This window comes from Lissotriton helveticus, chromosome 12 (assembly GCF_964261635.1).
Source record: "Lissotriton helveticus chromosome 12, aLisHel1.1, whole genome shotgun sequence".
Taxonomy (NCBI): Eukaryota; Metazoa; Chordata; class Amphibia; order Caudata; family Salamandridae; genus Lissotriton; species Lissotriton helveticus.
Genome location: NC_136073.1, coordinates 46,032,177 through 46,058,834, shown reverse-complemented (window position 1 = coordinate 46,058,834; position 26,658 = coordinate 46,032,177). Strand labels below are relative to the sequence as shown.

The following is a 26,658-nucleotide window of genomic DNA, read 5'->3' as shown; positions in this document are numbered from 1 at the left end:
AGTAGCTAGGCCTCTGAAATGTTTAGTTCCATGACAAGATATTGCAAGTGATCAGGCAGCCATCTTAAGGACAAGTACTGGGTACTGGTCATTAGGAGTTACCTAGCTACATAATGGCTTTACTTAGACTACTGGTGTTTGCTATCAAACACCTTGTCCTAATAAATCTGTACTGTGCCAGTTCTAGATTATGACATGCACCCAGAGGGCACGTTAGAAGTGCCCCCTGAAAACCTACTAGTCCTCTAGTGTGCTGGCTAACTGGTGTCTCCTAGCCTGCTACCACAGAGGAGTTTCTAACCTCCTGCAGGCGAGAGCCCGTGCTCTCAATGGCCAGAGACCATGCCTGCTCCAGAGGAAGGTGTTCACATCTCCTCCATAAGGATGGCTCGTGAATTACCATATCAAGGTCAGAACCTTCAAAGCCTCTGTTGCCTTTGATATGCAACAACAGTTTCCTCCCACTCATGGGGAACGACACCCCTGCCCTGGGGCCCATATAGCACTAGAGCAGACGAGAAATTTGATTGTTTGTCAGCCTGTTGGACTTTCAGGCTAGGCTCACACCTAAGGTGGGCCACCTGAAGTGGATGGCCAAGAAGGGTTTCACCATCTTGAATTTGGTGAAACTAGGAACTCTGGGTCATGATTATGCCCACTCTCTACAGGAAGTGGTCATATAGTGGGCGTAGTCAGGCAAGGGGTAAGTACCCCATTAGCTACTACCCTACACTCCCCTAAATGCCCCTAGATTCAGTATATTGGGGTCCCCCCGACATCAGGAAAGCATATTTGTCTACTTGGGGATAGAAGAAGGACTAAGAAGGGCCAAAGACTTGAGAACAGAAGTCCTGCACCGAAATTGGCACCAAGCCCTGCCCGGCTGCTTGCACCGCAACAATCAAGAAGGCCAACTCGTCCAGAACCTGAAAACCCTCCCCAAACCCTTGAAGGAATGTCTAGTGCCTCAACAGCCAAGCAAAATCTCCTTTGAAGTGGACAAGCCACTCTCCTGCATCCGCAGGAACCAATCGCACTTGTCCGGTTCTCTGTTTTGCTGACTACCGGGTCCACCAAGGGAGCATCTCACCAGGAGGTCACCATGGTTCTAGGAGCTCAGCCTCATTTCTCCGAAAAGTTTCAAGATGCTAGATACACAAGGAGCCTCATAGAACACATACCCTTGGTACCGGAGCATTTGCTGCAACCAAGGCTTATTGAGTGTCCAGCTTGGAGACCTCTAACGCCAAAGCCGGCCTACTGACAAGGGACTTAAGGATCAATGAGGCCTACATCGAAAGTGGCCCTAATGTTCTGTTTTCTTCCCCTCTCCAGGTCACCCAAGCAAAGTTGGACAAAACACCTTGGCACCAGAGTCCCACAGCCCGAGTTCACGTAAACTGACGGTGTCCCCTTGCCCCAGAGACCCTCAAGAGCTGAGCCCCCCTTTGGGTTCTGCCAGACTTGTCACCAAGTCCCCACTTGCAGTCTGTCTTTCACAGGTACCCTCCTATTGACTTTAATGCGTAGCGCTCGAAACTACCAATGCGACCAGCACCTCATAGGATAACATTACCACGTTCAAGGTTCAAGGGTCATGCTTCAAAAACTTTATTTGAGTATTTTACTGTTTTACTGTAAAAATCCTATCTACGAAAGTATCTTGCTAAATCCGATGCTCTTGATGTCTAAAAATTATATATAAATCTGTGCTGTTTTTCTAAATTGGTCTAGAGTCTCTTTTAGAGTGTCTCATTTATTGACTCTGTGTACAACAAATGCTCAACACTCCCATCTGATAAGCCTAAGCTGCTCAACCACACTGCCACAATTTGAGCGCTTGGGATTATTAAAGTAAGCCCTGTGAACCATGTAAGGGTTGTCTGGACTTTTGCATGGTGTGTCCCTACATTGGTACAGTACATAAAAGCCAGCTTCCTACATTCGGTTTGTATACTCATTCTCTTAACTGTCTTGTATTTTAGTTTTGTTGATATCACAGTTTGTTGTGCTTTTGATTAATATTTCACTTGACAATTTATGATGTTTGTGTTATGTTGTGTTTCACCTGCACTCTGATGAACATGACCTGTTACCCATAACCGGTTTCTGGTTGACTTGTCATTGATTCGTTTGGGTTGGGGAGCCCAGACTGGGGGTCTCCGGGTCCTAAAAGGGTGTTATGGGCTAAAATCTAAGATGGCGGAACACATATGAATGTGACTGCAGACTGCCCCATCTTGTTCTTCAAACATAACATGTTACAGCACAACTCAGCAGTTCAAGTTCCCACAGACACCGAACAGGTGCAGCGCAAGGAAAGGCACTGCGAGAGCCCTAACACACACAAAACATGTATACAGCCCGGGGGGACAACGGTGTGAACACTCCCTCAGATGCAGAACAGGCACGCCCCCCGGGGTAGCAAAGGAACAGGAGCTCCTTACAACCAAAACCAGATCCAGCAACACAAATACAGGCTTACTTCACAAACACACAACAACCACTCCAGGAGCAGAAGAAGGCGAGGCCTGAGGGCAGGTCTGACTGGGGGGGGGGGCTCTGAACCCCTACAGTGCATGCAGGCTGATCTAGGGAGTGAGCCTTGCTTAGGGCCCTGCAGTCCAAGACTCCCTACTCAGAGTAGACCTTTAATTAATTGAGATATAAAAGGTACTTACTAACCTTTCTATAGACCCCCTCAACCTACCCCTTGCCTATCACATGTCTCTTTCTGCAGGCAGTCAGGAGACTCACATGAGGCCCCTCAAGAAATCCATACCTCACCCTGAGAGTCTGTTCACTAGCCCTCGCATTCCCAGACCCTGACATGTGCCGTCACAGACCCTCACATGTGCCGTCACAGACCCTCACATGTGCCGTCACAGACCCCCACATGTGCTGTCACAGACCCTCACATGTGCTGTCACAGACCCCCACATGTGCCATCACAGACCCTCACATGTGCCGTCACAGACCCCCACATGTGCCGTCACAGACCCTCACATGTGCTGTCACAGACCCTCACATGTGCCATCACAGACCCCCACATGTGCTGTCACAGACCCTCACATGTGCTGTCACAGACCCTCACATGTGCCGTCACAGACCCTCACATGTGCCGTCACAGACCCCCACATGTGCCGTCACAGACCCTCACATGTGCTGTCACAGACCCTCACATGTGCCGTCACAGACCCTCACATGTGCCATCACAGACCCTCACATGTGCCGTCACAGACCCTCACATGTGCCGTCACAGACCCTCACATGTGCCGTCACAGACCCTCACATGTGCCGTCACAGACCCTCACATGTGCCGTCACAGACCCTCACGTGTGCCGTCACAGACCCTCACATGTGCCGTCACAGACCCTCACATGTGCCGTCACAGACCCTCACATGTGCCGTCACAGACCCTCACATGTGCCGTCACAGGCCCTCACATGTGCCGTCACAGACCCTCACATGTACTGTCACAGACCCCAACATGTACCGTCACAGACCATCACATGTGCTGTCACAGACCCTCACATGTGCCGCCACAGACCCTCACATGTGCCGTCACAGACCCTCACATGTGCCGTCACAGACCCCCACATGTGCTGTCACAGACCCTCACATGTGCCGTCACAGACCCTCACATGTGCCGTCACAGACCCCCACATGTGCTGTCACAGACCCTCACATGTGCTGTCACAGACCCTCACATGTGCCGTCACAGACCCTCACATGTGCCGTCACAGACCCTCATGTGCCGTCACAGACCCTCACATGTGCCGTCACAGACCCCCACATGTGCCGTCACAGACCCTCACATGTGCCATCACAGACCCTCACATGTGCCGTCACAGACCCCCACATGTGCTGTCACAGACCCTCACATGTGCCGTCACAGACCCTCACATGTGCCGTTACAGACCCTCATATGTGCCGCCACAGACCCTCACATGTGGCGTCACAGACCCTCACATGTGCCGTTACAGACCCTCATATGTGCCGCCACAGACCCTCACATGTGGCGTCACAGACCCTCACATGTGGCGTCACAGACCCTCACATGTGCTGTCATAGACCCTCACATGTGCTGTCATAGACTCTCACATGCGCCATCACAGATGCCAACCCCCTTCCATCCAGCAGAGACCCTTTAACCTCCCCTACAAACTCTCAGAGGCTCCCACCCTGAGACGTTTTAAAGCATGAGCAAAGTGAGCTCTGGCCCAGGGCCCCAGCCTTGCAAGGGGCCCCTGATAGAGCAAACCCTGTCCGATAGAATCTTTCCCTGAGGATCTTGAATCATTCTTAAACAGATTGTTTTGAGTAAAGTTTTCCTGTCATTTATTTTTAATGTGGGTGCACTGTGAGTCTATTACAGACATTTTGCAGAGAAATGTTGTGTTTATGTTTTATGCAACAGCCATAAAAAGGGTATTTTAGATCAAAATAGGACCTCTCATATGAGACATGGGGGGGGGGGGGTCACAGAGATTATTTGCAGTAATATTAGTGAGCTGCTGCTGTGTTACAATATTGTCACTAACCCTGAATATTAGATGCAAACACATTTAACGAGTGCGCAGGAGCACTCAGTGACCGGGACAAAGAGGACATGAAAGAGCTGAATTGGATTATACATTAAAAGCTGTTTCGAACAGGGGCCTTCAAAATACGTTTGGCCCTGGACCCCAAAATCCTTAAGATACCCCTGCTCCCACCCAGCCCTAAAATACATATGAGTCGGACCTCAGCCCCTCTCTGCTAAAAGCACCTTTGTTGGCCCGGGACCCTAGGAGTGATCTTCGGCAGACACTCCAAGGCTGTTTAAACATTCTCCACTAGACCCCAGAGCAGCTTTGCCCCTTCTCACAATGCGTGTGGCTCCCAGACAGCCTGCCCCGGGGCCCCCGCTGACTGAGCCCCCCAGGCACCTGCTTTCCAGGTGAGACCAGAAAATTCACTGATCTGCAGCTGCTGCGGGACTAACTTTGCTCAAGCCAAATCCGGCATTGAAGCTGTGCCCAGTCATTCGCAGCATGCATGTATGTGCATAAACGTACACGCTCAGACATGTGTGTGACACACGTGCACTTTCATTAGGCCCCAGCTCCCAGCCCCGCCCCCATCCAAACCCACGAATCAATACTTGTCGACCAGAGCTGTTGGTGAAAGAGGCCGTGTTTATTACAAACCATCACACAAACTGACAATATATAATTAATACAGTCATCAGCCATGTTGCTCAGGTCTCAGCGTTCATGAAAAACAGTTTTTAGTTTATTTGATTTGAGAAGGTTATATAGCGCTGTCTAGACCCGGAGGTATCAGAGCGCTTAACCATAGGATAGTTGCATTACAAGGCACCTCAAACAGGATTACATAGCGCTGGCTAGACCCGGAGGCATCAGAGCGCTATAACAGAGGAACATTGCGTTACAAATTACATCAGTTACAATAGCGTAGTAAGGTACAGTAAACAAACAACGAGGTTGAGAGAATTTGTAGGAAAGGAGGGGAGGAAGGAACCATAGCAGGTAAACGAGGAAGAACTGTGCCCAATGTCCGGCTGGGTAGGTGAGGGTCGAGGGGGAAACCAGGGCCAATCTCGTCATTAGTTGTCTAGCAACTCCACTGGGCATCAGCCATGTTGCTCAGGTCTCAATGTTCAGGGAAAACAGTTTTGAATACTTACATAGGCTACGAGGATAGAGGTAAAAGAAGGAGGTGGGAGTAAAAAAAAGCCAGAGAGGGAGCTGGGGCTACCATATAGGCCGATGGGGGATGTGATCAAGGTCTGGTCGGAGTCCGGTGGTAGGGAAAACTGTGGCAGCCATCTTGGGGTCAGGCAAGGGATTCTGACATTGGAGTTAGAGACAGCCGGTAACCATTTTTAGACTTTCGCTCGAGGGGAGCCTTGAGCGGTGACACGCCTGCATCTGGATGAGTAGCACCGGGATTAGGGTTGTGAAAGAGCTTCTGGCCGCCATGTTAAGGTCAGGCACGTCATACAAGTCCCCAGAATGCCACCAATACCCATGAGCAAACCGATCTCTCAAAGTGCAGGGGCCCCCCCAGCCACCACTTGAATACTCATGGGTCGATTTAAAGCCCCCCACTCACCGGTCATTAGGAGGGTGACGACCCTCATGGAGGGCCTCCGCCGCAGTGCTCCACAGTCCAGTCACAGTACACTCAGGCTGACGCGACTTGCCGCGCTCTGGTCAACAGTGCTATGTGTTCGTAAGGGAGGGGGTGGGCATCCCTGATCCGCTCAGACCAAGCAGATTTGTCATCCGTGTAGATGCATGGGATGAACTCATTGTACCTGCACACGATGAGCTCAGTGTACCTGCACACGATGAGCTCAGGGTACCTGCACAGGATGGGCTTGGTGCACCTGCACAGGGTGAGCTCGGTGTACCTGCACAGGATGAGCTCAGTGCACCTGCACAGGATGAGCTCAGTGCACCTGCACAGGATGAGCTCGGTGCACCTGCACAGGATGAGCTCAGTGTACCTGCACAGGATGGGCTCGGTGCACCTGCACAGGGTGAGCTCGGTGTACCTGCACAGGATGAGCTCAGTGCACCTGCACAGGATGAGCTCAGTGCATCTGCACAGGATGAGCTCAGTGCACCTGTACAGGATGAGCTCAGTGTACCTGCACAGGATGAGCTCAGTGTACCTGCACAGGATGAGCTCAGTGTACCTGCACAGGATGAGCTCAGTGTACCTGCACAGGTTGGGCTTACTGTTTGTCTGTCGGGTTCCTGTATTCTTGGTGTACCTGCACACGATGAGCTCAGTGTACCTGCACACGATAAGCTCAGTGTACCTGCACACGATGAGCTCGGTGTACCTGCACACGATAAGCTCAGTGTACCTGCACACGATGAGCTCAGTGTACCTGCACACGATAAGCTCAGTGTACCTGCACACGATGAGCTCGGTGTACTTGTCCAGGTGAGCTCAGTGTACCTGTCCAGGTGAGCTCAGTGTACCTACACGGGATGAGCTCAGTGTACCTGCACAGGATGAGCTCAGTGCACATGCACGGGATGGGCTCAGTGCACCTGCACGGGATGAGCTCAGCGTACCTGCACGGGATGAGCTCAGCGTACCTGCATAGGGTGAGCTCAGTGTACCTCCACAGGATGGGCTCAGTGTTTGTCTGTGGGGCTCCTGTATTCTAAGAGTACCTGCACAGGATCAGCTCAGTGCATCTGTACAGGATGAGCTCAGTGTACCTGCACAGGATGAGCTCAGTGTACCTACAGGGGGTGAGCTCAGTGTACCTTCACTGGATGGGCTCAGTGTACCTGCACAGGATGGGCTCAGTGTAGCTGCACAGGATGAGCTCAGTGTACGTACAGGGGGTGAGCTCAGTGTACCTGCACAGGATGGGCTCAGTGTACCTGCACAGGATGGGCTCAGTGTACGTACAGGGGGTGAGCTCAGTGTACCTGCACAGGATGGGCTCAGTGTACCTGCACAGGATGGGCTCAGTGTACCTGCACAGGATGGGCTCAGTGTAGCTGCACAGGATCAGCTCAGTGCACCAGCACAGGATCAGCTCAGTGCACCTGCACAGGATGAGCTCAGTGTACCTGCACAGGATGAGCTCAGTGTACCTGCACAGGATGAGCTCAGTGTACCTACAGGGGGTGAGCTCAGTGTACCTTCACTGGATGGGCTCAGTGTACCTGCACAGGATGGGCTCAGTGTAGCTGCACAGGATCAGCTCAGTGCACCAGCACAGGATCAGCTCAGTGCGCCTGCACAGGATGAGCTCAGTGTACCTGCACATGATGAGCTCGGTGTACCTGCACAAGATGAGCTCATGGATTGTCTGCGGGGCTCCTGTATTCTCTTGCACGGGATGGGCTCAGTGTACCTGCGCAAGATTAGCTCTGTGTTTGTCTGTGGGGCTCCTGTAATCTCGGTGTTCCTGCGCAAGATTAGCTCTGTGTTTGTCTGTGGGGCTCCTGTATTCTCGGTGTTCCTGCACAGGATGAGCTCAGTGTACCTACACAGGATGGGCTCAGTGCACCTGCACAGGATGAGCTCAGTGTACCTGACCAGGTGAGCTCAGTGTACCTGTAGAGGATGCGCTCAGTGTACCTGTCCAGGTGATCTCACTCCGGCTCCCCGGGGTTTCCTCCTCGCTCTCAGTTTCACCCCTCCTGTGGGTTTCTGTTTACTCATCCCTCACCCTTCCAGGCTCTTCAGTCGGCGACGTCATGAAACTTCCCTGAGAACCCGGGGGCGTGTCCCGGCGCAGGCCCCGCCCCCAGCTTATAAAGAGCCCCTCCCGCCACACCTGCGTCAGGTGAATCCAGACTCCGAAGAGAAAGGGAGCAGGCGCCGCGCGGACAGAGGCTCGGAGCGGAAGAGGGCGGCGGATCCGAGCGGGGGAAGAGAAGCCGGAGCGGGAGAGGAGCGCCGCCGAGGCCAGGATCAACCATGGCCAACTCGGGGCTGCAGATGCTGGGCTTCGTGCTGGCGCTGCTGGGCTGGATCGGGCTGATCGTGGCCACCATCCTGCCCCAGTGGCAGATGAGCTCGTACGCCGGGGACAGCATCATCACGGCCATCGCCGTCTACCAGGGGCTCTGGATGAGCTGCGCCATCCAGAGCACGGGACAGATGCAATGCAAGGTCTACGACAGCATCCTGGCGCTGTCCGGTGAGTACCGGGCCGAGCCGGGCTGAAGGGGGCCAGGGGCGGGACAGGGGAGCAGCGCCGGCAGAAGTGGGGGTCCAAGTGCCTGGAGACCCGAGCGCAGGTATCTCGGTGAGCGGTGCGTCCATGGAATGCTGCTGGGCTGTGCGCACGTTCATCCTTATGAGGCCGAGAGTTTGTCGCTTGACGGGTGTTTTTCTGTGGATACATTTTAGCATTTCTTGGACGAGGGTCGAGCCTCTGCCTGTTGGGGGTTCACTGGGTTGTGTGCGGGGCAGATCTGGGGGTGGTTGGCCCCTTTTTGGTGAATCAAGGCCATCGGAATGGCTTCTCGGCCGGTGACTCGCCGTACTTTAGAAGTGGGGGTTGCTGGAGAGAGCAAAAGTTTAATGTTTGTCGACTGTCGATGGCTGGGTGGAGGCGGTGGCTCTTGAGTGGATATATATTTTTGTTTTAGACTGGCTGTAATTGTTGGGCTGGTGGCTAGCCGGGCCTCTGGTGTTGCGCGCTTTCCCTGAACCTGGCCCCCACTTGTAGGGATTCAAGGCCTGGTTCGGTAGTTTCACCTGTGCTCCCCCCTTCTCCCGAGGGGGCGGCTGGGTCACATTTCCTCTTCTCCTCGGGCGGCTGGGAGGAACCTGTTTGACCACTTATTCTTACAGCCCTTCTCGGCTGGCCCCGCCTCTTTCGTTAACCCTTTAACTCGGAGATCTGCCCTTCCCATCCATGGCCATACCTGCTCTGCCCCTCCCACCAACCCACAGCCCTGCCCCCTTCACCACCTCTCCTCAAAGGGAGGGGGTATCCCGGGGGGGGGGGGGGGAAATCTGTTTGCGCTCTAAGCCGCCTTGAAAACACTTGTGTACGCTCGAGGCGCGCTGTCCCCACCCTGTCTCTTCCGTGGCAGAAAACAGGGTGCCCGGGGCATCCATTTTACTGTGCGACGACTCTGTCTTCCTCCTTTTGTTGTAAACTTTATTTACAGCCCACTAAAGCAGAGTGCATTTGAATGCATCACCTTCGGGCCCCTGTGTACATTTACCATTAAAATACACACGTCCTCTGAACACCACTCGGGTCCGTGCAGGGAGGTGACGCACCCTCGTAAAAACGTCTTGTGTACTAAATAGTTGGGCAGAAGCGCTTTGCGTTGTGTATTGCGAAGTGTTTGTGTCGGATTTCACCTGGACTTTGACACGCCCATCCCAATAAACACACACCGCGCTCTGTTTGAAGGCCTTCGCTAATCTTGAATGGCTGGCAGAATATTGTGTCAAGTACCCTCTCCTTGCAACTGTCCTTAAGCCCCCCGCGTGCCCTGCTTCTCATATAATGTATGTCAAAGTTACCTGCCTGGTCGCTGCCCCTCGGGCTCCCGCACATTCCGTCTCCCGGGCCTGCCCCGGCATGACTTGCAGTTTCTGCAAAGCTGCTCCCCGCTGCATTGCTAAGATTCTTGTGTGTTATCACCCATCGTCTCAGTGTGACCTGTGCCATGCTTTTGTTTACCCTGTGCATATCCGGTCTGCAGGGGGCGCACCTGGAGTTTGCCCTTGGTGGCAGCCTGTCGTAAACCTGCCAGGGTGGGAGTTGTGGTGATGGACAGACCCTTGGAGTTTGAGATGAGGTTGTGTCCCAGTGTACTTTTACTGCGCCCGGCTTGCAAACCATGATGACTCGGATAAGTGATCGTCCACAATGACAACAGCCCATGATGTCCCCAAGTTGGCACTTTAGCCCAGCACCAACACACTGTTCTCTTGGGCCATGTCGGTCTCTCACACTTGCATCTGCATCACAGCTACTCTAGCAAGCCTCAATCCGTAGTTTTATCCTGGTTATTGCCGTGCTCACACTCTCATAGAGACGGTGCAAATGTTGGCTTGCTCAAAGTTCGCCCTGACACTACATATAATTCACGTTTTCCTCATCTTTTCACGTTTGCCAGGTTCCTTTGTATTTTTATTGTACGTTGCAGAAGCGGTACCATTGCATACTTTCCAATAGATCCGCTTTTTCAAACCAAAAATGCCCTTATTTCATCTGTCTACCGTCTGAAATTGCATTTTCTACAATAGAGGTCAATGGGGAATTTTCATTCTGATTATTATTATTTTTACTTTAAATCTCCCACGTCCCTATCCTAAAATGTTGGCATGCATGCCATTGGTATATTCATGATCTGGGTCCCAGCACCCTTCCTTCGACGACTTGTAGGTGTGCAGCACTGTACCCTGTACAACAGCCCGGGTGTGGCACAATGCACTACAAAATGGCGCCGGGGCCTTCACCTGACCATGAGGCCTATAGAATAGTGTCACTTTCTCAGAGCTGGCCATGGATCCGAAACATATTTGATTGTTGCAGGGGTGCGTCGCTAATTCTGTATTTTGGAACTGCCCGGATTGCTGTTTGGTTTGGATTGTAATGCGCTGACCGCGAATGCTTACGCATTCATTTCCAAGTGCTTGGTGGCCCCCCTCTTGGTCTGACAGTTGGCTCTGTGCCCAGGTGGTCACTGATGTCCACTCTGCCAGTGTACCTGCTCAGGGACAGTGGTCTGTTTTGGTGTGATGTCAGGCCTGGGCGGCCATCTTGTCCTCACCAGTGGCTCCCCGGGGCCAGGCCTTGTCCAGCGCGTGCTGAGGTCACCTGTGGTGGCACGCGCCCCTGCACATGCGCGGTGAGCCCCTTGGCTGGCTCCAGCCCTGTGCATTGAAGGCTGTGGCAGGTGCGCATGCGCTGTTTGCCCTCCCTGCAGATAGCGCTTATCTAATCGTGGCGGCTTTCACGCCATTGTTGACGCACAATTGGCCCCGCGATAACGCGTGTTATCCTCGCCTGTGGGTCACAGAGCTGGCAGGTTATCTCGGCTGTGTATGTAACGGTAGCGGGGAGCCTGTGTGTGGGATCCGGGGACGCCTGGCAGGCCTTCAGTGGCGCGACACCGTCAACATGCACTTATTTATTTTTATTTAATGCGATTTTCTATAGCGCGAACATTACTTGAAGGTGTCGGAGCGCTTTACAAAAGAACCAGTTGCAATACATAAGGATTTAGGATTACATGAGTTACATAAAGGATACAAACAGGAGAAAAAAATGCAAATGTAGAAGTTGTAAAGTCACAGGGAAGATATACAAATCGATATACTCTAAGAATCACATAGGAATGGTAGATAGTATAACGGTCTACTACATATACTAGTGGTTGTTTTTTTATATATATATATATATATATATATATATATATATATATATATATATATATATATATATATATATATATATATATATATATATATATATATATATATATATATATATACATATATATATATATACATGCTGAAATGGCTGCCAATAGCGGGCTGGGCCTTGGTGCAGTTATCTTGGCCCGTGTTTGATGGGGGGGCTTTGCCCGATGCTGGTTTCATTTAAAAAGGAACAGTCCTGGCTTTTTTTTTTTTTTTTTTTTGTACCTGGAAAACAAATGTACACTTTTGTTGGTTTTATCACCTGTTCTAATGGGTGGGTGTATTTAAGAATTGAGTACTTGTAACGGAGCCTTGGCTGGGTGTGGACTGCGCAGACGCTTTGCGCTGAACACTGTACACTAAGTGCACAGCTGTACTGATTGTGGGACTGTGCACGGCCTTTGCCCTTGGGGGGAATCCAAGCAAGGTGTTGGAAGGATGGCTCAGACAGGCTGCCACGCCCTGGGTGAATCCTGGGGCTGGAGCCAGCTCATGCACAGTCACGCAACAGAACCGGATAGACCAGCCCAGAGACGGAAGCAGCACTAAAATGGAACCCATTTAAATGGCACAAATATATAGAACTTTTTTAGGACACTTAGGCTGTTGCGCATACAGTTGCTGCAAACTTTGCTCAGTTAGACACCTCTAGGCCTGGATCAATGCCAAGTTAAGCTGTTTGAGTTCCATTAATCCATCTGTGCATCTCCCTTGTAGGTGTGCTGGGCTTGTGTTGGTACTCAAGGCACCATGGCCCGATTTGTGGCTTTTGTGAAGAGTTGGCTGGACCAGTGTCCAACTTCAAGTTTAGAAGATGGTGGTAGCAGAGTACCAGGCGGTGTTCCTACTCTTGTTGTGTTGAGCTCAGAAGACTGGGTTAGAGCCCAAATTGCAGGTAAATGGCCTTGGCCTCTAGGCTTAGTAGGTGGGACCTCGCCTAGATCCCAAGATAGCCGCGTACGTGGGCCTGGGCATTCAAGGTGCATCTTCAGTTGAATGCTGCAACATTTGTGTCAACGCCGACCACAGGTTTCCATGAGCAGGGTGTCCATACATTCCAGCGGCTGCCTCAGCGGTTTGAATTTTAAACTGGAGTATATTGACGACAAATGCCAGAAGGTGCCTGTCAATGAAAAAGTTGCAAGTGTGCCGCAGAAGCACCATGAGAAAAATTGGTCCATGGTGATCTCTGCCTCTTGCCACCTTTAGGGCAGGTAGACTCATTTTTTAATAATTCAAGTAATTGTGCTTGTGTAGAAAATTTGTTAAGTGTTCGGAGTAAAAAAAGAAAGGGTAAGATCAGTGAAGTCCGTACAGTAATACACCGTGCAGTGCCCGTGATGGGCACATAGCGGTGATGGCCAGCATTCTCCATGCAAGGGTGGTCCTACAATCATGTTCTAATATTTAGGGAACGATTTCCTGTACTTGACAGTTCATAACTGGGTGGTTTTGGGGAACAGAGTACTGGACGCTTCTGGCTGCGAACCATTGAACTGTTGATCACAGCTCAATCTTCGTCCCCTACTGTGATCTGGGTGGTGGACCTCAAATGACAACCCCGTCACTCCCTGGATTGGTCAGTAGCCCCTTGTGGCGTATGGCTGCGCTTCCTAATATGCCTCCCCCCACTTTTTGTTTCCTTCTCGCTAACACTGGTGACAATGTTAACATCCAAGTTAACAAACTCTATAATCGACGGGGTCAAACAGTGCCTCCTTTTGACATGGATTTATATTTGCTTTTATATAGCACTTACTACTCCTGACGAGGCATCAAAGCTCTTTTTTGACTAGTAGTACACTACTCCAGAACCCATAAAGGATTAGTGTTGAATTAGTATAGTGCAATATGAAAGTAATTTGAGTGGCGGATATTTTGGCCAGTTGTTTGGATTGAGCAGGATAGTGGAGGAAAAAAGGTTTGCCATTATATAGCTCTTGCTACCCTTGATGGGGTGTTGAAGCGCTTTTTCGCCAGTAGCACGCTACTCCAGAACCCATAAAGGATTGGTGCTAAAGTAATGCAAGGAACATGGCTTCTCTTTGCATTTCTCGGTACAGGGCCGAATATCGTGTGACTCACACAATTTTAGTGTCTTACCTGGTCCTGTGTTAGCGTCAATTTTTTACGTGTTTGTGAAGGCGTCGGCATTGGGACTTTGGTAGGTGGATACTTACTTCTCTGGTCCATGGAGAAGTGGGCGTTAGGCTCTTTATCCTTCTAGTGCTCAGCAGCTTGTCACCTGTCCATAGACATTAATATGATGGGTCTTTTGGTTTCTTCTGCTGCTTTGGAAGATTATCTGTATGGGATGACCTGGCTTGGGCTAGCTGGATTTAGTTTGTTTTAGGGTGTGTATTTAAGAAAGGCAAGCCCTATTTTCATTGTTTTTTAAAGATAGAGCCAGAAAGTTATCTATATTTTTCTGGGTTTTTTTTAAATTTTTTTTATGGGGGCTGGCTTGAGTGATACTCGGTTCACTCATTCATGACTCGCCTGCAGATTGACGGGCATTCAATTAAAAAACTGAGGATTCGTAGTGAAATATTAATCTGATGCAGATATGCATGTAGTAATTCGATGATGCTAATGTGTTCGTGTGAATGTACTGCGTGGCAGTGATGCACACAAGTGACTTCTTATGACCTAATCAAAACCACCACACTTGCAGTGGGATTAAACATTGAAATGTAGTTTCAAAATATTAACAATGAGCAGTCATTGTCTATAAATTTAATCGCCCAATGAAAGCCAAAAATGTCGAAATATGGTAATACCGGGAACAGTTGATAAAATACCAAGCCAGAGTCTGTTAAACAGCTAGGGGCTGGTTTACAAGCCCCTTGAGCCACACTTGCCTCACTTTTCCCCCATGTTAAAAGTGGCGCAAGGGCCTTTTAACAGACCCCCTAGTATTTAATTTGCTGGTGCAACAGGAACAGCGCCGAGGCAGGTGTGAATATGAGCAAATACTTCCGCGTCCTGCTGCTGGTTTAAAGCTCGTTAAGTTGCGTGGCCCTGGGAAACAGTAACTCAAGTTCCCTGTTTGAAACTGGGGCCTCCTTGCATGGGCCCGCCTTCCGGTTTGCAGCCGTGGCTGCCCTCGTCATCGCCCTTACCCTGTGCATGGAAGCCCTGCCCCTCCCGCCCCCTGGGGGCCCTTGGTCTGGGCCTGGCAGGCGGCCTCTTGGCCCAGCAGGCCTCGGAGCCCGGCCCCCGCGGTGCCAGTGATACCCCCGGCCTTTGTCCCGGGCTCTCCCCCTGAGGCCTGGGCGGGGGTGACTGCAGACTCCGGCTGCAGCCGGTTCTGGCCTCACCTGCTCGGCGGCCGCTCATTGGTGGGTTTGAATCCCCCGCCTCTCCCGGCGGTGACGTCACCAGGTGTGCCGCGAGGGCTCTCGCCGCCATGTTCTCTGGTGAAAGACGACACCCACAGTTCTCCTCTATGTACAGTTCACTGCACCGAAACTATGCGCTCCCACCACTTCACGGCCATTCCCAGGCCCGTGGGTGTGGCGTGTGGTCAGCCCCAGTCCGTGACCCAGAGTCTGCGCCCCTCTGCAGCAGGTGCATGGACCCCGAGGCTGACTTTACTGGCGAATCACTGTCTCGGTGCCAGGCGTGTCCTGAATAACGAGCGTGCGCCCTGAGCAGGGTGGATCCGGTGCAATGGTGATCGTAGCGCCTGGATGCCCTCGTGGGTGACAAGCCGCGCTTTACAAATGAGTGATTGACGGGGTCTTGTAAGGCCTGGTGACGCGGCAATAACACGGATGAAGTCCGGCTCCCAAATACGTCTTAATTATGTGTACACAAGTGATTGGTCTAAATTATGGCAAATAATGAACTGCCCTAGTGTGTGATATAAAAAGTCCACGTTAAGGACCTTGTGAATGACGCAGCTATTAACAAGTGTTCGGCTGGTTAATGATGCGACATCCGTACGGGGAGAGGCTGTGGGGGCTTTGGAACGGGTGGGTGAATGCCTCCACCAACCCAAAGCCGGAGAACTCCTCACTTTATTTTTTATTTTTTTTTTTTTTTTTTTATTTTAGATGTAGTATGTATTTTGGGAGAGGCGTGTTACTACCTAACTCGCCTCCCTCACCCTCCGGTAGCCTCAAACCTCCTTATAAAATTAAATACCTCCATTTACTTCGGTCTACCCCTGAAGCATAACAGACCCTTTTCCCCTCCCATAATCCTATAATCGCCATTTACCAACTCTGTAACCGTAGAATACTACTTACCCATGTTTACCTCGATAAACTAGTTTACTCCAAAAGAAGTGGGGTAAATGCTTTGTGGACTAACCTGCAGTGTAAAGAGTACACCGACACCGCCCATCCCTGCTGGCCCCAGATGTTGTGGTGTTTGTCTCCCACAGGGCTCTGGGTCCCACGCCCTTCAACGTGACCTGGTGAGCATGCTGGGAGGAAATCTTATGTGACAGCATGACCCATCTGTGCCCTTACTGGGCACACTTATTGGTTGCGCAAGGTGAAAAAAATAAAGGACTCCTATACTTGTAAAGCGTAGACTGCTTATTGGTGATACCAATATTACCTCTGTCTGCTGGAATCTGGCCTCAATCCCGCCCCCTGATGCTGGGCTCGGTGGCTCTGAGACTGACCTGTCAATCACTGCTTTCTGTGTGTCCAGTTGCTTCTCTTCTGTCTCCAGATCTCTGCAGGAGGCATGGGCAATTGGGTGTGGATCCAAGTGGCAGTGCATTTTTTGCGTAAAAATAAAGTGGCAGGGGTCCACTGCCGTTGGCATCACTCGAGGCACCTGCCCCAATGCCAGTTTTAATAATAGTCGAGTGACATTTTGGACTTTTCCAAGTAATCCCAAACTGTAGAAAAGGCCTGGAGGAGCTAGATTTCTCACTTTAAAAAAAACAAAAATTAAGGATATAAACTAGTGCAATTCCCAGTCATGAACACAGACAAATATACACACAGCGCCACCATGTGGTGAGCTCTCAAATACATCTTGGTATTCAGAAATAAGTGTCAGTGCCTTGCACTGCAAACTCCGGCTCGAATTAAGCACTGCAAGGGAGCCTGCTTGCCCACCACCAGTAGACCCTGGTTTCTGATTTTTGGGGTTAGTGATTGGGCAGGGGTTCCCATCAGGTTGACTTGGAACCAGCGCCACATTGCAGGCACTCCATAGAATCTGTGGCAGTTTGGTCTGGCTCCAGTCACTCTTGTAAATACAGATTTAAAGGGAAGGAGGGCGGTGTATGATTATTGCACCTCCTGCTTTGCAAACTCGTGCCATGTACCAAGCCCCTCCACGCAAAAATCTAATCTGACTGCCATTGGTTTCATGGTCACATCTGGCGGTCACAGCCGCCCTCTGTAAAGTTTCTTACTCCACCCAAACTGGTGTCCACCGTCTCTTCCTGTTCATCCACAGGGAGACCATACACTATTCTCCTAAACATATTTTGGGGATGTAGCCACGAGTGCATTGGCACTGGGGTGAAAGGGTACTATTCTGCATGCACCCACGGCGAACCAGTCGTTGAGTGGAAGTCCCTATCCAGCCCCTCGCCCTGGCACCCTTTTACTGTTGCTAATTCCCGTCCCTTCCTAACCTCGACCTAATGAGCATGAAACGTCTTCAGATGTCTCTAAGTCTTCAGCCTCAGTCCCTCGGCACTGATTGGATACTAAAGACGTCAGTCATAAGTGGGAAGTACTCCTGGGTTCCACTGAGGCTCTTGGTGGCAGCAGAAGGACCAGGGTAAAAGGGGCGCGGCTGACCTGTTTACCTTGTAGTTTCAACTCCTTGACCCCTCGGCAGCAAGAAAAAAAACCCGGACGGTGGACCACCCTTCCTGCACCTCTACCAGTTTCCTGTTTTGTGAATGAAGCCCTGATGAAGTTTTCCATGAGAACGAAACTCGTTGGCTGAAATTTACTGTTTTTTCTGTGAACTCTTTATATTTGAGCAATAAAGAAACTTTGGAGATTCGCAGAGAATTCCTGGACATTTTTCTATATTCCTGCGCACACCATTTAAGCATGGTGAGGGCCAGCACACCGGTGATGTCATGGGAGAGGCACACGTCCCTTGCCCATGGCATGTTTGAAATGAATATGCCTCATGCATATTGCAAGGCCAGAGGGGGCGCCACCAGGTGCTCAGTGTGGGCCTGCTTACCCCAACTCTTCCCTCAGGCCACTCTCTTTCAGTCTGGCTTCATTTGCACGGGCCTTGGCTGCTACTTGGAGTGGAGGAGGGATCACTCACTGGAGCGCTCTGTCCTACACCGGTGAGCAGCACCACCAAGTTCCTGCGTTCCCTCCACATCCCCAGGTGCCTCGAGCACTGCCTGGTCCCGTTCCACCGCTCATAGCCTGCACTTTACGCTTCTCGCGTTAGAATAATGCATTGCTGGTAATTTTCCCGCTTTACTGCAATGCCGGAGATTGTCACGCAAGTTCTTTTGCGTGACAATCTCCGGCATTGTCCTGAAGTGCGTGCGATAAACCAATATAGGCTCAGTTTCTCACTTTACTGGGAAGGAGCATACAAGCATAGCCCTGAGTATCTGTTTTCAAAGGCCACAAGATAGCGCTAGTGTACAACAATCAATCACAGCATTTTTATAGCGCACTACTCACCCGAAGGGTCTCAAGGCGCTAGGGGGGGGGGGTCCGCTACTGCTCGAACAGCCAGGTCTTGAGTTGCTTCCTGAAGGCGAGGTGGTCCTGGGTCCGGCGGAGGTGGGTCGGGAGGGAGTTCCATGTCTTGGCGGCGAGGTAGGAGAAGGACCGTCCTCCTGTGGTGGCTCTTCGGATGCGGGGGACGGCGGCGAGGGCGTGGCCGGTCGATCGCAGCTGGCGTTTGGGAGCGTAGAAGTTGAGGCGGCTGTTGAGGTATCCCGGGCCTTGGTTGTGTAGGGCTTTGTGTGCGTGGGCGAGGAGTCGGAAGGTGATTCTCTTGTTGACCGGGAGCCAGTGCAGGTCTCAGGTGTCCGGAGATGTGGCTGCGACGGGGGATGTCCAGGATGAGACATGCTGAGGCGTTCTGGATCTGCTGGAGCCTATTCTGGAGTTTGGCGGTGGTACCGGCGTAGAGGGAGTTGCCGTAGTCCAGACGGCTGGTGACGAGGGCCTGGGTGACCGTCTTCCTGGTCTCGGTGGGGATCCACCGGAAGATCTTACGTAGCATGCGCAGGATGTTGAAGCACGACGAGGAGACGGCGTTGACTTGTCTGGTCATGGAGAGGGAGGAGTCCAGGATGAAGCCCAGGTTGCGTGCGTGGTCGGTTGGCTTGGGTGTGGTACCCAGGGCTGGGGGCCATCAGGAGTCGTCCCAGGCGGAGGGTGAGGATCCCAGGATGAGGACTTCCGTCTTGTCCGAGTTCAGTTTCAGGCGGCTGTTCTTCATCCATTCGGCTACCTCTTTCATCCCTTCGTGTAGGTTGTCTCTGGCGGTGGCGGGGTCGTTGGTGAGGGAGAGGATCAGCTGGGTGTCGTCGGCGTAGGAGATGATGTTGAGGTTGTGCTGGCGTGCGATGTCTGCAAGGGGGCCCATGTAGACGTTGAAGAGGGTTGGACTGAGCGAGGAGCCTTGAGGGACGCCGCAGATGACTTCGGTGGCTTCCGATCTGAACGGGGGGAGGCGGACTCTCTGTGTTCTTCCGGCGAGGAAGGAGATGATCCACTCCAGTGCCTTCTCCTGGACTCCGACGTTGCTGAGGCGCTGTACTAGGGTACGGTGGCAGACAGTGTCGAAGGCCGCGGAGAGGTCTAGGAGGATGAGGGCCGCTGTTTCTCTGTCGAGCAGGGCCCGGATGTCATCGGTGGCTGTGATCAGGGCGGTCTCGGTGCTGTGGTTTGCCCGGAGGTATAGGATTCTTAATATAGTAAGACCTGGAAATATCCTGCTATCACAAACTCGTAACTAAGCCAAATGAACTTCAGAGATTTGAAGACCAAAACAAGTGCCTAATTAATGTAAAAAAAAAAAACAGATGTGAATGTCCAGCCACACAAAAAGAAGGGTTCTAGATACATTCCCAAATTTGGTCTGAGTGGAGAACTGTACAGGGAAAAGGAGAAGGCGGGTTGAGATGTGACCTACTGACCAGAACTGTCTGGTTTACTGATTACCTTGTACAATAGCCTCCTAATAATTTAATTTACTTTTGAGACCGCATGACTCGCCGTGATGAGCTTTAAAGTTGCAGCTGCTGCTGAGGCCTCAGTTTAGCGAGTAAGCTGCTGAGATCCTGATCCACGCTGGGGCCCCTCTGACATCCTGTAGTCTGCCTCAGGTCACACATGGCAGAGAGCCTGGACAGTCTGTCAATGGATCATGATCTAATCATGCCATTCATTTGATTAATTGCAAGCCAGGGAGAAGCCAGGAGCCCTAGTCTGGGTTGGTGCAGGCTGGGTCAGGTAGGGAATCTGTTTAATGTATTGCTTCTCTGGCGTTCCGCCCGGCAACCGGTGTCCCATCTAGGCTGTGCCATGCGACTACCAAGTGTGGATGACATTATACTGTTTGTGAGAGCGTCACTCATAATCGTTGGATGTCACTCATAGTTACACTGAAATTATGAAAACGTCACACATAAGCAATTTGAAACCTTGGCGGCTATGTTGCACGTCTGGGCTGCTGACATTGTCTGTACATGCTTTGTGGCACTCGCAGCAAATTCTATGGACAAGCATCCTGGTGCTGTGAGTGCAGGAGTAAAGACGCCCTGGTGCTGTGAGTGCAGGAGTAAAGGCGCCCTGGTGCTGTGAGTGCAGGAGTAAAGGCGCCCTGGTGCTGTGAGTGCAGGAGTAAAGGCGCCCTGGTGCTGTGAGTGCAGGAGTAAAGGCGCCCTGGTGCTGTGAGTGCAGGAGTAAAGGCGCCCTGGTGCTGTGAGTGCAGGAGTAAAGGCGCCCTGGTGCTGTGAGTGCAGGAGTAAAGACGCCCTGGTGCTGTGAGTGCAGGAGTAGACCCCTCCGCAGACAGTCCATTCCTCTAGAATGTCTGTTACACAAAAGATGTGTGCTTTGGGGTTTAGATTTTGTGTATGAGGCGGAACGGGCACCTGATTTACTCCGCCCTCATAACCGCAATATGTGGTGTCTGCCGGGCCTCCGAGTTTGCTGCCAGGGCTCCCAGTGCCTGGTCTGAGGCTGCAGTTTTTCCCCAAAGTACAAAAGCTGGAAGGTGTTTGGAACCAGCGTTCCTTCTGGCGCCCAGACTCTAAGCCTTCAGTGTTGGAGAGTCTCCTACAGGAATGTTGTGACTTGGTTGGGGTGTGGGCCAGTGCTTAATTTGAGCCAGAGCTTTCCAGTGCTGAGCACTGGCACCTAATTGTTAGCACCACACTTAGAGCAGTCTGCCACAAGGTGGTGCTGCTCATGTAATTTCAAGATGAGCTGTATAACGGTTGCTTTGGAAAACAATATACATAAATAAATTACGAATACCTGCGTCCCCAGCCATTTCTTTAGCTTTGGGGACCTGGAATATTCTGAACTATCGCATTTACATGCTAGATAGATGGTTAGAAGTTGTGTTGGCAGTGATGACTGGTGATGGGTGGTTCAAGCTGCAGTGGCCTCCTGGCCAGAGCCCTGGCACTTAATGTTTTACAAACTAAGCACTGGGTGTGGCTGGTGTATTGGGGTACCTTTCTGTGGCGTACTCTGGTTCACTTGGTCTTCGTCTTGAATTTTATGGTTTCCAGTGTCCTCGTGAACCAGAATCTGCACTTGCCTGGGAGCCCTACTCTGGGGTGTCGCATTTATTTTGGGCTCTGGGGGCCCTGCTCTGGGGTGTTGCCTGTATTTGGGGGCTGCTCTGGGGTTTCACCTGTATTTGGGATTGTCTGGTCCTGGCGGCCTTGCTTTGGGGTGTTGACTGTATTTGGGGGCTGCTCTGGGGTTTCACCTGTATTTGGGATTGTCTGGTCCTGGCGGCCTTGCTTTGGGGTGTTGACTGTATTTGGGGGGCTGCTCTGGGGTTTCACCTGTATTTGGGAGCTGACTGTCCCATTGTTTCTCCACAGCTTCTCTACAGGCCACGCGAGCGCTGATGGTGGTTTCCATTGTGGTGTCCGCCGTGGGCATCGGCATCTCCACCGTCGGCATGAAATGCACCAAGTGTGGCGGAGACGACAAGGTGAAGAAGGCGCGCATTGCCATGGTCGGTGGCATAGTCTTCCTGCTGGGAGGTGAGTCTTGGATCCACCTTAATGTGAGATGACCTGGTGCAGCAGTGAACAATGTGACCCACATCCCATGGTTTGAGTACCCCTCCCAATGCCCAGGCACCCTGGTCTAGCCCGGGGTGGGCATTGATGGAGGCTTTGAATGGCAGAAGCGGACTGCTATAAGCGGCGTGTGCCCCGGAAGTACTTCCACAGCTGTAACCTTGAGCTAAAATTCCAATACTCTGCCTTTTCATCCTTCCAAGACTCGTGAAATGAGCACTACAAGTACTAGCGCCCAGGGCAAGTCGTAAAAAAAGAAGTGGGGGGGGGGGGGGGGACAGTCACCGGAAGTGACATCACGACAGGAAGTGACATCATGAACGGTGCCAAGCTCCTCCAGAGAGGCCAAAGAGTGAAGTCCAGCTGTTTGGTAGGGGGGACTGTGTCCCCCTGGTAAAATAAGAGGGGGGGGAATGCCGTCCACTCACGTGGTACCCCGACTGCTAGCGCCTCTTCAGTCAGGATTCCATTAATCTGAAAGCACTATATAAATTGTTCTCTCGTCTCCTTGTTTCTGTATATCGCATTACCTGAGTTCCGGTTTTGAACCTGTGTTGTGACTGGGAGCATAGTTTGATGCAAAGTCCTCAACTGAAGCCGCTTTCCTGAAGCCAGAGCTCTCCTGGTTCTCCATTCCATGCGGAAGGTACTCCCAGTCCAGGATTCTCGTACTTGTAGTGCTGGTTTGATTACTACACGTCCCAGCTTGCAGTGAGGGAAACATGGGCTGGATAAGCCGCTCATGCATGGAACTGACTTGCACCCTCTAAGCTTCCTACCCCCTCCCCCAATTCTAAATGGCAATGTCTGCTTCACTGGTCCATAACCTGGTTTGTTTCTCTTCCTCTACAGGTCTGGCTGCTCTCGTTGCGTGTTCATGGTACGGCAACAAGATCGTGCAGGACTTCTACAACCCCTTCACCCCGGTCAACACCAAGTAAGTGCGGCTATGCTACAGAGGTCTCCTGCACTGCAGGGCTGCGGGTTGGATCCAGTATTGTGCTGTAGGGCTTTCTTCTGAGATGTGAGCTAAGGCTAACCCCATCCATTGGGATACCTCCGGGTCACAAGACGCTTGGGGAATAAGGAGGGTTCTTACTACCTCTTCAGTGGCGGCTGGTTGGGAGCAGCGGGGTGGGGTTCAGAAAAAATACTTGCCTTTTCGCCAGCTGCCACATCTCTGGCACAGGAAGCACCCAGGCTCCCTACGTCCATCACCGGGCTGCATTACAGCAGCGTTCATTAGTCTGAGTGCTGTGGTTTGCACTCGGATGGGGACTGGGAGGCTGGGCATGTTCTCCATCCAGGCTGTAAAATACTGTTAGTGGAAAACATGCAAAGTTCACATGCCGGCCCAAGACGGATAGCCAAACAGTCATGCACACTTAAGGTGCAGCAGGAACCACTTCCTCCTCCCTCTCCGAGGTTATAAAAAGCCCTGCCCCTCCCCAACCAGGCTGGATCCTTTCTGAAGAAGAAAAGGATAATATAACGTTGTGTTTTCCTTTTCTCTTTGCACTTAGTGGGGCAATGCTCTTGCCTTAGCAACGAAGCCGCCCCTGCTTCTTGGCACATCCCACATACCTTGTCCTTCCCTCCTTCGTGCAAGGGAAGCTGCCCCTGCTTGGTCTGATCCATGTGGCCATGGTAACTTCCCCCATCTGAACAATTGCATACCACGTGTTTCCGTTTGACCTGGGAGCTGCATCCTGTAAATTCACGTGCAGCGCAACCCTACCCCCCCCCCCCACTACCTAGCTTAACCACACAACAGACTTTCAGTACCCCCAATGCTTAGTTTCCAGAGCACGGGTTGCTTGACCAAAAGTGATTCTCTATTCTAATTTGGAAAAAAATATTACAGACCTTGTTCTTGTTTTTATGGTGAAAGCCAAATTGCCCAGGAAGCTGCACACTGTAGTGACAATGAGTTTCCTAATGCAACCAAGATGGCTCTCTAATGGTGTGTAACATTGCCTGGAAGGGCTGCTTGTACTCTAACTTGCCCTTTTCACTAGCCCCAGAGTCAATTAATGAAGCCGGTCCCATATAACTTTCCGTATACCAGGCTTCTCCAATGAGTAGCTCGCAAGCTATTGGTTGCTCTTCAGCTACCTGTAAGGATCTCTCCTGTGTGCAGCCCAGCCTGCTAAATTAGTAGCTTTCACCCATTGGATGATACACGTATATCCAGATTGAAAAGCATATATTTGAGGCAAAAAGTGTATTTTCAAAACCCGTAAGCTGATGTTTGGAGGAAAATTGAATTTCTAAGGATATTTGAAGCTGATATTGAGTGGTAAATCGTGATGTGTTGGAGGTTAGTGTCTAATAGTATTACCTTGGTGTCAGACGAGGGGTACTAAGGACAGTACCAGAGCTAGCAAGGGTAAAGCGGTGGGTAGTCTGTCACCTTAGCTGACCATCATGGTTTCCAGAAGAAGAGTATTTGTTCTTAGCACTTGTCAGGACATTACTATTTTTTTTTTTTTGCGTTGGAGCAGCCCTGTTTTATAATACGTTGTTGGCCTTTAAATTGTGTGCTTTTGTGGTCCAAGGCCTCTCACCACTTTACACTTCTGCTGTTTGTGTCTCACTATCTTAACTCATGATGCTTCCTCTTTGCAGGTATGAGTTTGGATCTGCAATCTTCATTGGCTGGGCGGGGTCGTTGCTGGTGGTCCTCGGCGGTGCTCTGCTCGCTTGCTCTTGCCCAAGGAAGACTGGGTCGAAGGGCCGCAAGTACCCCAAATCGAAGGCCGCCTCCAGTGCTGGCGGCAGGGAGTACGTATAAGATACGCCAGGCAGCAATCCTCAAACACAACCAGTGACCAAATGCCAGCTGCTCTTGAACTCTGCAGAACTGATCAGTTGGCACAAACTGAATTAAGTCATTTTTGTATCCGGCAAGCAGATGGAGCCATTCATTGTGAACTGGTCAAGGGGTGCAGGTCTCCTGTGGCACACACTGCATCGCCTTAACCTCCCAAAGTGCCTTGGTTCTGGAGTGCCTCTTTTACTGCTCATTAACTATGTCCCATTTTAAGTTGTCTTCAGTCCTTCAAGCATCTGAGCCACACGTAAGCGAAGAGCACCACAGGCCCCATACTCCTTGCTATAGAGATTGAATGCAAAAGAATGTCTGGGGAAGGTCCCTGGCTGGAGGCGCAAGCATGTCCAGTTTGGGATGAGGTCACTGATTGGAGGCTCGGTTGAACATCCTTTGTCACTGTGTGTAAGGGGTGTGGGTTCACATGATAAGCAATTGTGTTGCGGACCGCATGGTTCTTGGAAAGCTGATTTTATTAAAACTTGGGCTGGGAGGGTTCTTAAAATGCCATGTGAGTATGTTATGACACCTGTGGGGGTGTTGCTCAGTTTGAAGTGACTGTAGTATCACGGATACGGTTGCGGGACCCATTAGTCCCCAGCGTGACAACAGGGTTGCCACAGTGTCCTGATCACTGAACCATAAATGCCTACCCCTGGCAGCTGCCTTCCACCTACCCCTGCATTTTCAGACCTGGCAGACATCTGTTAACATTATCTGGTGGTACCCTTCTGTAGACGAGGCATGGACATAACCGCATCTTCATTCTTGCCTGCCGCAGACCTGTAGACCATGTGTAGTGTAAGCCGGCCATTGGAAGCCTGGCTTAGTTCATCTTAGAAGGGCTGTTTTGTCTCGGGAGTGATGTTTTAGATAAACAAATAGTTGTGTAAAAACAGATATTTAAGCCTTGAATTTAGTTTTTATTGTGCTGTATCATTGGGACATTTTTTTTGAATTTTTGTATATAAGTAATAAAACTTTTTTGGAATACTTGAGTTTCTTGCTTTATTTGTCCAATTTTCTGGTATCTTGCGTTCCTATGTCTTAATCCTGATCTTCGCTTGCTGTTTCAAGTTCACATTGCTATTTATTACAGTTCGTTAAGCTGCATTGTCGAGCACAATGTAGTAACAATGTCCACGCAGGTTGATGTAGTTCAACATGATTCACTGTAAGTTACAGGATATGTGGCTCCGCCAGCATGCTGATCAGCCCTTTCTCAACTGTGACTTCTCCTCACAGGCTCCCAACATTCCTAAGCGCATCATCACTGCAACATTCCACTGGCTGAATAGATGGTCAAATGGTATAACTTTAACTTGGACCGGATACTACACACAAGTGCGCCATACAAATGTAAGTACAATACAACCAGGCCTCCGCCAAAAGCTCTGTTGCCTTAATGCTGAACCGAGATTTCAAACCACAGGACTTCGGCCTGATAACACTCTACTATTCCGAGCGATACCTACCGAATTAAAAAATACTAGTGTTGCCAGACAGTCTGCTTGGCTTGTGTAGTGCAGACAGATGACGGCTGGGATGCACACAGCCCAAAGGCACTGAAGCGCAGAAGCCATCTAAGCGTTCATGCATTCACCTACACAAACCATGAGCGCTCTTGCAGGTACCCGGAACAAACACC

General features: G+C 51.0%; 1 protein-coding gene across 1 annotated transcript; it reads left to right on the top strand.

Annotated features, from left to right (window-relative positions):
- The first annotated feature begins 8,330 nt into the window (after window positions 1–8,330).
- CLDN7 (claudin 7) lies at window positions 8,331–26,003 on the top strand. Its single transcript, XM_078670919.1, has 4 exons — window positions 8,331–8,686; window positions 21,977–22,141; window positions 23,033–23,117; window positions 24,809–26,003. The coding sequence occupies exons 1-4, from the start codon at window positions 8,464–8,466 to the stop codon at window positions 24,972–24,974; spliced, it is 639 nt and encodes a 212-aa protein (XP_078527045.1). The 5' UTR covers window positions 8,331–8,463; the 3' UTR covers window positions 24,975–26,003.
- The last annotated feature ends 655 nt before the right edge of the window (window positions 26,004–26,658 follow it).

Excerpts from the sequence above, each read along its gene's own strand:
- CLDN7 (XM_078670919.1), top strand. The coding sequence starts at position 8,464 with ATGGCCAACTCGGGGCTGCAGATGCTGGGCTTCGTGCTGGCGCTGCTG. Across the intron at positions 22,142-23,032 it reads CATAGTCTTCCTGCTGGGAG|GTCTGGCTGCTCTCGTTGCG; the intron begins GTGAGTCTTGGA and ends CTTCCTCTACAG. Across the intron at positions 23,118-24,808 it reads TTCACCCCGGTCAACACCAA|GTATGAGTTTGGATCTGCAA; the intron begins GTAAGTGCGGCT and ends TCCTCTTTGCAG.